At 46.1% G+C, this 13,266-nt stretch overlaps 1 protein-coding gene across 7 annotated transcripts in view; it reads right to left on the reverse strand.

The window, feature by feature from the left end:
* The window catches only part of LOC119463792 (A.superbus venom factor 1-like), a 268,434-nt gene that overhangs the window by 8,917 nt on the left and 246,251 nt on the right, over positions 1 to 13,266 (reverse strand). For all 7 annotated transcript variants that reach the window (XM_049668402.1, XM_049668407.1, XM_049668410.1 and 4 more), the window contains 4 exons: positions 11,718 to 11,892; positions 10,258 to 10,350; positions 4,622 to 4,741; positions 234 to 317 (listed from right to left, as the gene is read on the reverse strand). In XM_049668402.1, the coding sequence (XP_049524359.1) occupies positions 234 to 317; positions 4,622 to 4,741; positions 10,258 to 10,350; positions 11,718 to 11,892 (472 nt within the window). The remainder of the gene's footprint in view (positions 1 to 233; positions 318 to 4,621; positions 4,742 to 10,257; positions 10,351 to 11,717; positions 11,893 to 13,266) is intronic.

Genomic DNA, 13,266 nt, shown 5'->3' on the forward strand with positions numbered 1-13,266 from the left:
AGAGAGAGAAAAAAGAACAGATGTTACGAAAGTTGTGAATTCTGTCCCCAGAAACAAATAACGCTTTCCTCCCCAACTTTGTGCCGCTGGCCTTTGCCAGTGAGCAAAATTGAACTTGTACCAACAGAAGAAACAGTAAAAATAAAGTATTGCAATGACTTCACATCGGTCGTAGTCCAGACCTTTCTATTAATCAAACTTCAATTAGTCAACGTCCGGTTGAAAGTGCTTACCTGGTTTGAGAACTTGCGTGACAAGGAAGACTACTTCTATGAATCCATCCTTGGAGACATTCCTCTTCGCCTTCCCGCTCCATACTATTCGAGTAACGAAACGTTGCAGAATGAATCAAGTATAAGTCATAGCAAATAAACAATCATACTGCATGTTTCTAAGTAAATATACATGAAGGGCTACCAAACTCGTCGCACTAATCCCAATGATCACGTTTGAGCGACCTGGTGCACTTAACCTTCAAAAGTGATAGGAGTGCGCGCGCTGTAAGGTTCCAATTTATTAAGGTTTAGAAAAGTAAACGTGCACAAACATTACTGTTTCAGATCTTGGAGGTGAAGCTTCGAGGTGATACAACTGTATGATATAGTTGTATATTTAAGTGCGGAAATGCGTGCCTTCTTAAGAAGTCACCATAATTAGAGAGCAGCGTGGATAGCTGCAATGCTTTACTGGAATATTTTATACCTTCGCTGTGGCAGAGAAATTACGGGCCTACAAGCTTATTGTTGGTAAACGTTACGTAAGCTCGGCACCTTTTCTTGGTGATACTGTTTCGCTAATTTCGTTCGGTGTAGAGGTGGCTTTCTATCAGTAACATAGCGGCTCGGGCTGTTCAAAGCGAGAACCGGCCGATTGGGAAGAAGCATACGTAGCCAGTCGCACATCGCGTTGCAGGTTTGAAGGTGAAAGAACAGGGATTTTAGTTTTAGTGTTGTGTTACTTGGCATTAACTTCCCGTTGCCTTTATATAAGATCGGCGTTTGAGCATGAACGCCGAAAATTACAGCGAAAGACGGGCTTCGTGTTGACAAAAGAACTTGATGTCGGTATATTTAGCTGCTGTATTCGTTTTCAAAAGCGTTTTATAACGGCTCATGCACAGTGCGCAAGGCGGCCGAGGCCTCTGAAGATCCCCGAGGAGACGACAAATAACAGCCTGAAGTCTTTTATCAGACATCTTCGCACAAAACATTTTTTACATTGCATTACGGTGGATACTCGCCTACCCGTCTTTTAGCATCAACAGAGTCAATGGAGTGGTGGTTAGAATTCTGGACTTCAATGTATATTTAGCAGAATTGGGCCAGTAGTTTGGCGTTGTTTTGCTGTTCTGGAGGTCGCAGGTTTGATTCCTATCCGAGGCGGCCGCGTCTCGATGGAGGTTGAATTCAAAAACGCTCGCGTATCGAGTTTTGTGGGCCCATTAAGCAACTCCAGGTGTTAAAAAGTTTAACCTGAAGCCCACCACAGCGGCGTCTGCCATAGCTTGTGTTTTGCTTTGGGACCCTAAACCCCCTATCCATACTCAATCATTCGAACCGTATGGTCATTGGACCGACCACAGGTATACCTGCGCAGTTAGCTTGTATGTTATGCTGTGACGTGCTTACAAAAATTTTGGCGAACGAACAATATCGGCCCATTCTGTAACTATTGTTCGCAGCAAACGTGCCAGCACGTGAAGATAAAATTACATCAACGTTAGCACTACTAACTACTAAATTACATCATTGCTTGCACTCTACGATGGATAAAACTGTCGTCGACTGTACTAAGCAGTCTTTCGTACCTTTCAAGCCAAAACGGGGAAACGATAGCCAGCGGCCCACTGCTATTGATGGCAATGTGAGAGGTGATACCGCGCTCGCGCCAGCTGGAGAAGCGGCCGTACCAGCAGCGCAGGTAAACAAGCGGCAGCGAGAGCCGAGAAAGGAGTCACCAACGCGCGGTTGCCATGGCAGCGACACGCGCACACTCGCTCCGCCGTTGCTGTTCGGAGGCCCATCGTGTGATGCATCTGTGTTTTCTGGCCGTGTTGCGTATGTTTTGACCGGCAATTGTGGAAAAATCAACAGCTAAAAATAATGCGCCCGAAAGGCGAGCTCGCAGAACTCTCGGGATCATCTTCACCTCGTGTACTGGTTCTTCTACGGGCACCGCTCTGCTTCTGGGCAACACCGTGTATGTTGCTACGCTGGGCGAGGAAAGGCACATGAAATACTAAATATCGAATTGGATGTAAATGTCTACCAAAAGGAAACAGAAGAGGTTAGGGGCTATAAAAACACGCTGTCAGATGGAAATTCGATACGCTGGTTCATGTATATAGCCACTTAAATAGTTCATTGCCAGCCCAGAAAGACGGATATTTAGAACGTTTTAGACCCAAGAGAACCTTTGTGCGGTCAGATGCGTATAATCATTTTGACATTTAGGCGGGAAGGGCTAACAAATAAATAGCTGAACGTGTGGGCAAGTTGTGAGCTCAATTAGGTCTCACTTTAACCGCCGGAGGTGTTCAGTGGCTCTTCGACTTCCGGCAGTTCGCCACGATGAACGCGAAGCCCTCCAATACGGCATCTGCTCCGGTTTAGTTGTGGGACGTTAAATACCACTCAGCCAAGTTGGTCCCGATTTGGAGAGTAACCAAGCGGCAACAAGGACAATAAAATAGTGTTCGTGTACCGGTCTGTTTATAGACAAGCTCCGTGTGCTGGACCGGATCTCAAGGATATCATGCTATTCTGCTGAGGAAATGATGGCGCGATGTACACAGTAGGCTGATTTAGTTTTCTTGGGACTATTATCTCGGGTCTGACGCGCTCTACCTTGATGAGCAAGTGCGGGACGCGCCAACGCCGTCACCTCAAGGTCTTGCGTACAAGGGGCCGGTGTTCAGTGGCGTAATGAGGGGTGGTGGGCCCACCTGAGCTGAGTGAGCGTTGAGGTTGAGGTTTAGGGTCAGGTCAACTATTAATACTTACTTAATTTCCTCCTTCAGCCTCGTCCAGACACGCCACAGCCCCCTAACCAAACACGAAGATGACAGAGAGATAGATCCTTATTCCTCCTCCACGCACAAGTATGGATAAAGCGGGTCCCCGCCGACGCCGCGGGGCTACTTTGGAGCCGGCACGGGGCATCCACCGCGTACAATGACAAGCTAACTTGTTATGCAGTACACAACGCACGAATTACCGGTCTCACTTTTGCACAGTAAGTAAGGGAATAGGTATTGACGCAAGATAGGCGATTTGAACCCATTTCAGCGCGTTTGTACCTTAATTACTGCCAGAGCTATTACTTAAAGTGTGTAACACGCATCGTCCCCAAAGATGGGAACGTGTCGCCAGGAGTTTTGGAGTCACTGCTCACTGTATTGCAAGGGCTAGAGCCAAATGAAACCCAACAAGAAGCTCTGGATAATGCTGCACTGCTCGGGGAGGCAGCAGAAGTGGCCGTGGATGATGCTGATTACATAGAGCAACGCAGCGATGCTAGTCTTGTGTATTATATCGTGGGCTATGTAGCAAGAAAGCGATTTCTATAAAAGCTGTAAATTATGCAGGGATGCCTGTATTGTACCAAAGAAGAGTGCGGCAGCGGAGCTTCCGACTGAAATATCGAAAGACTAGGATATCGGAGGGCTTCTGTACCCGTCAGAGTCTCTATACAATTTGATCCAAACAATTGAAAACCGGATAATGCATGTGTTTAGTACAATGTGTCTTCATTCGAAACTTGTGAGCAGCCTACTGCAGGCAGTAGGCAGCAGCATGCCACAAATTGGCTGCGGCGGAATCTCGCAGCCCGGCAAGCTTGGAGGCGTCGGTTTTCACACCTCTCATTCTAGCCACCCTAGCGCGGGGCAGGAGGGGCAATCCGCCGCCTACAATGACAAGCTTACTTGTTATGCAGTACACAACACACGAATTGCCGGTATCACTTTTGCACAGTAAGTAAGGGAATAGGTATTGTCCGGAAACACATGAAACTTAAACAAAAATCGTCGTATACGCTTTCCATAGATTGTTAAGGAACGAAGTAAGAACTAACAGCTCTTTAGGAGGAAGGAGAGGAAACGGGATAAGAAATGAAGTATTGCTTGGTAAAAAATATTTAAAAAAATCATTTTTCTAAAACAAAACAATAAACTTCTAGCATACGGAGGAATTTCTAGCTGCTTTATTGCCCCATGGCCGGCGTTGGCATTCTGCTCTATATGTACCGTGACCGCTCAACAGCGACCCAGCAATTAACGCCGCGGTCAATGCGCTCTGTTTCTGAGGGAAGCATCATTGGAGCGACCTTCTTCAGACTTTTTTTCTTTTTTTGTGAGGGCGACAGAGGCCTGCTGCTTGCCACGCCGTTGCAGCGGAAGCTGTGAAGCTGCAGCAGCCTTCATTTTCAGCTGCAACTTTATAACCAAATAACCTACGGGTGCGCCGCGATTGGAAGCGGAGACAGCGTTGCAGTGGCCGTGCTAGTGGCATTGGTTGCGCTACTGTTCGTAAGAGAAACGTGCTGAAACCAACACCGGCCATGCGTTCTGTCTTCCTTCGCCTGCTGCAGCAACGAACCCCTAAGATGGCAGAGCCCTTACCGTAGTCGACTTCATCGCAGGCGAATTCTCTCAGACGTTCGTGCTGCTCGTCTTCCTCAAAGTATTCGTCGTTCTTGTCTTTTATAAACCGGTCGAGCGGCTCCTCTGGAGGGCAGCCACCTTGAGATAGGGAAAAATAAGACGAAATAAATAATTGCTTACAATGCTGCTTTCCGAACATGAATTTAGGTGAACGCTTTAGGTGGTAGCCAACGCGGCTTTCTTTATTAAAGAAAGACGCGGAGCGCACCAACATGGTACTACTATTAGACAACCGTTCAACCGATTTAAATGAAAGATTTTCCATTTAACAGCTGCAGCTGAACCCTGCCGACTGTTCGACGCACAGTGTTGATTTAGGGCCCCAAGTTGCATGAAAATTTGTAAATTAAGAAAAAAATCGAAGCCCGTAAATATGCGTCAGTAACAGATTTCACAATTCCGTAAAACTGCAACTGTCATAGTATACACTGTCCTCAGTTTCGTCTAGCGCGTTCGAGATACCGCACTTCCGGTAGGCTCGCAGTATCAGCTGGGCTGGAATTTCGTCCCGCGTCGCTGGGATGCAGGTGATTATACTTGACTAAGCGAAGTAGACATGTCAAAGGCATGTCAGAGTAGAGGGGCGTCTGTACTTGTTCCGAGCAATGCGTCGAGCGTTTGCCACCTTTTTCGCCTTTGCCCGTATGATGTCCGTATTTACCGACGTCCCTTCTTTTTGTCCTGATAAAATCGGCAACGTATGTTTCCGCCTCGTTGTGCCGACCTTTCTGCGGTAGACAGTGTCTGGTGGTTCTGGCGAAACCGCATCTAAGCCGACCTCACACTTTCGTACATAAATATTTAAAAAAAAGAAGCGTCGGCTTACATTTAGGTAAATGCGGTATTTTTGCTTCACTCATTCCAAGTTTCGCTAATGTCAAGAAAACGCCATTGAAACAACAAAGTGGGTTCATTTAGGAATATACTAAAAGAGTTAAATAAACGTGAGGCAATTGTTGTAGTCACGACAAGTAACAAAAGTTGCACTGATTTGACGCGTTACAGGGAACGCAGACACACGAAATCACTATAGCTATGTATAAAAAGAGATGTCGTATCTAGAAAAAGCTTCTCCAGAACATAGTGAACGAGTCAAGTAACGCTATCGTGGAAATTTTATTGGGGGGCACGGGAGACGCAAACAAATTAAGAAATTGCCTTCGAGGCCACTAAAACGCTTTTTATTGCGATAGCAATTATATGGACACTTCAACCGGATTTCTGCCGTCGGCGTCGCCGTGAGGTTCCGTATAGATAAAATCTTCGCCGCGCGCCGTATGCCCGAGCGGAAGCGGGCAGGGACGCACGCTATCACGGAGAGCGAACGCACTCAATCTCCCACGCGCAAGCAAGGAAGCGGGAAGCGAGCGCCGGAGGGAGCGGGGGAGCGGGGGGGGGGGGGGGGGGGCGCACTTCTACTCTGCCAACAACCACGCTCGTCGCTCGCCCGCACCGTCTCTTATCTCCACACGGCTCTGACCTTTCTATGGGCTGTCCATTCGCCGCGCAGTTTCCGTTGAAGCGATAGACCGCAAGTACCTTCGCCCGCTGCGGCGTATGCGCTTGCTGCCAGCGTTTTGGCAGTCGTTGTCTGCAGTCATTCAGTGTGATCTATTCATGTTTGTTTGTGCGCGCTCACACCACGCTTGTTCATTCAGTTAGTAATAGTCGGGCCACATTTTACAACGCACGCTACACATGCAATGCTGCCCGGATCGCAGTGCAGCGCTACAGGTGTGTCCCTTCGCACGCGCTGCTCACGGGAAGCGCTTTTCATCAACACCACCGTTTCACACGCGCCTTCTCGTGGTCATCGAGTCTCTCTTCATGTCGGTCTACTTACGCCGCAGCACACCTGCTTGCTTAATCAGCTCACGTTTACTACAATTCCCATTGCTACCAAAGCCGCTCACCTTACTTCGTATGACATTGCTGTGTTGCTATCGCATTCATTGCTTCGCCCTTAGGGCGAAATTGTGACATTTTTTTAAATATCGAAAAAACGTTACTTTAAGCAATAAAATAAATATACTTATTTAGTGTGTTATTTAGAGTGGTGTGTACTCAGCTGCGACGGAAGAGGCGTGAAGAGGAGGAAGTGTAGGACAGAGAACGTGAGCAGTACGTGTCAAGGGAATGAAATAGTTTCCGAAGGGCGCTGTGCGTCATGGTGGCATGATACTTTTTCCCGAGCAAATGTGACGGCTTCGTCGGTCTTTGATCAATTATTCTCCGAAGTCGCGTGGGTCCGCTAAGCTGACTCAAAGGCGGTGTTCGCCATAATTGAGTCAAGGGAATGAAAGAAACACCAGAGCCAGAAAGCTTTTTAAATGTCATGAGAAGTTTACTATCCCTACCACCAATGCTCGAGCATGTATACATTCAAGGAAGTTCGCTTACATTACACATCTCTTCTTTCAACAACGAGGGACAGTATCAGTTTCCGTACGCGTTATGTCGACGGAACAGTGTACTGCGACGTTTTTCAAGGGCTGCTCGTGCGTTCGCTGAACTGTGGAGCCGTGCGATCGGTGCACGTTTGACACAAGATAGTCGACCGGAATTTGTCGTTTAGCCGCGCTCTTTAGCTTCTGCTATTGAAATTGAGGCAATAGAGTCAGTTCACTATACGTATAGTATATACAGGGTGTTTCAGCGAACACTGTCAAAATTTATTTAAGGTTGCCTGTGGTAGATAGCCCAATTTTAGTTGATGAGCTGGTCTACTCGAAGAGGCGGACATTACTAGCACAAAAATGTGAAATGCATAATCGACTAATAAACAAAGATTCACTACTAATTACCTGATGGCCCATATTGCAATTAACAAATTGTAGCCGTGGAGTTCGCCAAGCGGATCCACTTGGAATTATTTCTCGGGATGACACCAGTTTCGAGATAATTCCCGAACTTTGCGGAGAAATGCATTGGCGTTCCAGTTAATTTTGTGCTTCAATGCATAAAGCGACGGTTTGTTAAGAAACTAACTGGAACGCCAATGCATTTCTCCGCAAAGTTCGTGAATTAATATCTCTAAACTGCTGTCATCCCAAGAATTCGTTCCAAGTGGATCCGCCTTGCGAACTACACGGCTACAATTTGTAAATTCCAATATGGGCCATCAGGTAATTAGTTAAAAACTTAATTAGTGAATTTTTGTTCATTAGTCGATTATGTATTTCAATTTCTTGTGCAAGTAATGCCCGCCTCTTCGAATAGACCAGCTCATGATCTATAATTGTGCTATCTGCCACAGACAACTTTTAAATTAAAATTTTTGAAAGTGTTCGCTGAAACACCCTGTATATATCTTTATCTGGAAAGTTGATGCATTTTTTAAAGAACAGATGTTTATTATGTCGACGTATCGGCCGGAGACCAACCCTGTCTTAAGAAAGGTCGGTCTCCGGCCGAAACCTCGACGCATTAATGAGCTGTTATTGTAGAAGTGTATATGGACTTTTCAATTGTAACCTTGCGGAAACCATAGATACCCTGGCGTCTTCCAGTGCCTTCCAGTGTGAAACCAGCGCGTTTTTTGACACTGGATCGCACATGGGGACGCTGGCACGCTGGCTCTCGCTGGCGCTCACTGGGAGTCACTGGGACACCGGTGCGATCGCTGGATAAGCACATAGAATAAAGACCAACTTTGGATAAGCACTGGCTCCCACTGGACGAGACGCTGGTTTCATTGCTATGACGCTAGGGCGCACTGGTGTGCGCTGTACGCTAGGATGCCTCGATCCGCGCTACTCCGTACGGCGGGAGGCGGCGCTGACATCGAGGCACCCTACTGTACACTAGAGTGCCTCGATGCGCTCATCGCCTCCGCTGCGCGGAGTTCGCTGGAGTTCGCTGGCTCGTACTGCCGAAACTGCGCAGGTTGCGTTTGTGCCGCACTGCTTCCAGTACGCAAGGAGTATAGGTGCTGTTGAATGTTAAATGCTTGATACAATTTTATGGGCAGGTACTAGTCACCGGTTCTCAATAACGCTATATTTTGGAGTCATAAATGTTTATTTCATGTCGCAGCTTGGAATGAAGGTGCGTGAGCTGCCCATGCATATGCGACACTGAAGATCACTTTCGTTTTGTGCATTTCTCTTTTGACTGGTGCGGATAGCTATATCCTTGAAGGAAAATACGCAAACGCAGGCAACGTCTAGTTTTCAAGTGGTTTGTATGCAACCGATGACTGCGAGTTGTCGCAGTGGTGTACAGTCGACACGAAACCCAGCAGTCGTTCAGACGCGTTCGAACGGACCCCAGAATGGCTGCCGCTGATTGATATTATCGCACCGATAACAAAGCTGAGGCAATTCGTGCGCTTCCACTTTCCCTAGTGTACTAAACAATAATAGTTACAAGGTTCTGAGGGTAAAATACAAACATTTTAGCATTCACCAGGTACCCGCGCCGATATCGTTCGCTTCCACCGAAGATTAGGCCTATACCGTACCCGCCGAGTCCATCTACACTTTATCGGCCCGTCTGGGCTCAAGAATCAACAAGTCTAACGAGGGCAAATCACTCAGTATTTCAGCTTTGCCATCGGTGTTTTTAAACAGACGATTTTTTAGTGTCTACAGTGTCAGCACAACAAACGATGAGTGACGATGTGACGCGTTAGAAACATACGTATATGTGCTGTCGCCGAAGGCTGCCAGCCGCACTAGCCGACGCTTCTCTGACAGAGATATGTGACTACACATATGTGTGGATTGAAACGCATTGTCAAACTAAGGAAACGTCGCATTTTCCTTGCGCGAAGAGCAAGGAACGGCTGTCAAAACCGGCAGTAACAGCCCGCACAACGTCCCGGGTCGGCGGTTCATTTAAAACTTTTTTTCGCAGTTAAAATACCAATCTCAAACGCAAATCAGTGTTGCAGCACTTCCAGGTATACTATGTAACAGGGACAGCAACCTTTTCTTTCTGATAGAGGTGTAAGTTTTACTTGTGGGGCGATAGGGCGCATCTACCATGTCTGTGCGAGCCAAGTCTGTGCGAAACAAACTGCGTCTCTGTGTTGACATGGCAAATTATTGACCGTACACCACTAACCGCCGTGGCGAAGTGGTAAGGCTTAGGATCTATTGGTCAGGTGGGCTAATCCTGTCGTACGTTTCTTTTTCAACTTTTTTTTTCTGTTTTTTTTATTGCATTAAAACGCTCTCTGATGCTTTCTCTATTTAAAGATATATATATGGCAGCCAGGCGCCGCGTATTTCTCGCCGATAGAGCTGCATTTCCCACCAGTACCCCGCGCCAGCGCCTCCCAGTATGCCGCGCCTTGCCAGCGCCCCAGTAACCAGTGCGTGACACTGGGCCCATAATCAGGCATGGCACTGGGCACCGAATACCGGGTTTTGCAAATATAGCAGGACTTTACTGACGTTTCGTACCCCGGCCGAAACGGCAGTAAAGTCTTGATATATTGTTCCTACGTGCTTCTATATGTTCTTTGAACTATTTCTGTGCAGGCTCCTCCGATTCTTTGCTTCACTGATATATATATATATATATATATATATATATATATATATATATATATATATTATATATAATTTTTCTATCAGGTTTTGGTTTACCTTCTGCGCAAGTGCAGACGTCCTTCTGGTCACAGTGGAACTTCAACAATGGACTTGACTTGTCGGGTGTGTAAAACCGTTCACAGGAAAAATCTGCAACATCAAATAATACAGCTCTGAACGTGGGTAAATTTATTACACTGCAATATGGCCGTCATTATCGCCGCCATTCGTCTCGTCGTCGTACCTGACGCGAAGTAGGAACGATGAACACTTGAAATCTACTCTGAACGTATAATTTGAAATAACGTCTAATATTGAAAAAGGTCTAATCTTTGAACTAAAACTGGGAGTTAATTCAAGTGATTCGGGGAAAAAAAGGGAAAATATCCTCTGGTCTATCTATGACGCGTGTGGTTCAGCAATGAAGTGTATACCATCTCAAGTGTTCCAGTAAATACTTTAGCTAATTCTTAAAATGCTCCTCACCAAGGTTGGGCATTTCCCTGCCGTCAACGTCACAGACCCCGCCTATACGACGTCAGAGAAGAGAACAGCAGTGCTAACGACACGGCAATTCCCGTATAACACAGTGCACGCAAAAACGTCACATGAACTACGCCTTGCATCAAAGGGAGCAAAAGAAAAAAGCGATATGGAGGCGGGACACGAGACGTAAATTTGACGCGAGTGTTCGGCGACGATATATGGGATCGGGGCAGGGGAGCAATGTCGCTTGGGGTCACTATAGCCGAGGCAATCGGCGGAAGCTTTTGCTGCTGGAGGGGTAGCTCCCTGCTTCGCCAACATCTCCTCGCAACATTTCATATATATTTCCACTATTACTGAGGCGTTTTGAAAACTCTTGAAGGAGAATACTTCATGAACGGCGCTTTACAACTTTATGCTTAAATATTCATTTCTAACGGGGCCTGGTAAAGGAGTCTTAAAAACAATGTAGTATGTTATAAAGAGGTTACTCTATTTTTTCCTTGGGAACGGGGTAATTAGTATAAGGTAATTAGTTAAAAACCAAATTAGTGAATGTTGGTTAATTTGTCGATTACGAATTTAAACTTTTTTTGCAAGTAATGTCCGCTCTTAGAGTAGACCAGCTCATGTACTAAAATTGTGCTATCTGCCACAGGCAATTAAAAAAAAAAATTCAAAGTGTTCGCTGAAACACCCGGTGTATTTAACTTAGTATTTCGCGCGTCTGTGTGAAATTCAATTTTGCGCGAATTTGTTTGCCATTACATGCCCATATGTTCAGCTATACAGCGGCAATGCACGTAGCAAACGCAAATACATATGTGCTGCACCACATTAACTCGTACGCCTGTTAACCCTAACAATTTAGAGAGCATTTATTGCCTTTCTTGTCTCCTAGAAATGACTCTTGTTATCACTTTTGTGCTTATATGCTCTAAATTAAGCGAAAACCAACTTATATCGTCAATGAATATTCGCCTTTAGTGTATGGGAAGACTCCAGGAATAAAGAATAAATGAAGACCGTACCTGGTTCGTAGTAAGCATACACTTTCACGTAGCTTGACTGCAATTGGCCGGCGTTGAATTCTTGCTCAAGGGAGAAGTTAACGCAGGTTGTCGTGTTTCTTGAAATGGAGGGGACATAAAAGTCAACCTTGCGGCTTGCTAGATTGTAAGCATCAATCCTCTTGTCGCTGATGAGCTGCATGTGCGTAGAAAAGAAACCAGAACGTTGTGTAGCGGCAAGGTAAAAAACTTTGCTCATGATATCTGAGCTAGCGCAAATGCAGTAAAAGAGCAGTGAAGTGAAATACGAGGCTTACGGGTAAGATCCTGTACAGAAGGCTGCTCAAAATAGATGGTCTTTCACGCAGTTTGACATTTACTGCATGCACTTTTGATATCCGATGAAAACAACGTCTTACCAGCTGATTCCAAAGCCATATTGTTAAGTGACTTACCGCCTGATGTGGCTAAGCCTGGAAATCCTATGGCTAATCCTGCTGGTCACTCAGGAGCAACCATTCCTATTCGGGGCGAGGACTTACGGAGTTGTCATTTGTCGGAAGCGCCTCGCATGCGTAGTATGAGAGAGATAACGCGGCGCGCCCCTTATAGGTTTGGCCTGTCGGCGCTGAATAAAAACACCACGCGGGAGCCCTCCTGGCCACTTCTGTAAGTACTCTCCGAACGAGATAAGTTTCTTACTGTCAAAATAATAATCTTGGGCAAACAGAAAGCGCAGAATAGTTTACAGGCGCTATCCCTTACCGAATACGTACAGTGAACGCCCAGTGCGCGCGGTCGCCGCGATGGAGTCCCCCGAACCAGTTTCTTGCGTGAAAGGTAGGCAATCGCTGAGAGAAGACTAAGTGAAGTATGTTCTTATAGTGATTAAGCGCATGGCTAGCATCAGTGCCTATTTATCTCAGTTGTTAAATGCAAAGTCTACCAACAGTGCGCCACGTCACCAGTTATAAAGAAAACAAGGTTGCATCCGGAGAAATCGGGATACACCTGGCCATGCTGCGCAATACCACGCAAGCGATATTGATATGCTTGACCACTATGTAGCATTCTATCTAACGTTGTTAGCCCATGTAGCACTGCAGAGGACAGTGAACAAATATGCTGCGACTTTTCTTTAAGCATGATATATTGCGTTTTATAAATAAGTATGTGCCTGATCACTTGGACAAAAAAGAAAATAATCATCGTTCACGAGTAACGCGTGATAATCTGCATTTATCTAAAGAGTAACCGGGGGAGAATAAAATCCGTAGTATTCGGCATGTCAAGGTATCGTTTCTTTAATTTTAATTTGAGCATAACCTTGAAAAAAAAAAGCAACGAAGTTAGTCGAAGATTGTCGTGCTTGTATCTTTGAAACAGAAGATGGGGACTTGAATAGATGAACTGTGGGCGAAAAAGGGAGGCCTCAGCCTGGCGCCAACGTTTTGACAAGGCGCTTTGTCTTTAACTGGACCCCGACGAAGGCAACTCCCCTTGTCGTATTGTTGGAGCCTGGCTGATGCTTCTTTTCTCCGCCCACATTTGATCACTGACCTTAAGTGTA

Source organism: Dermacentor silvarum, chromosome 1 (genome assembly GCF_013339745.2).
Source record: "Dermacentor silvarum isolate Dsil-2018 chromosome 1, BIME_Dsil_1.4, whole genome shotgun sequence".
In the NCBI taxonomy this organism is placed as follows: Eukaryota; Metazoa; Arthropoda; class Arachnida; order Ixodida; family Ixodidae; genus Dermacentor; species Dermacentor silvarum.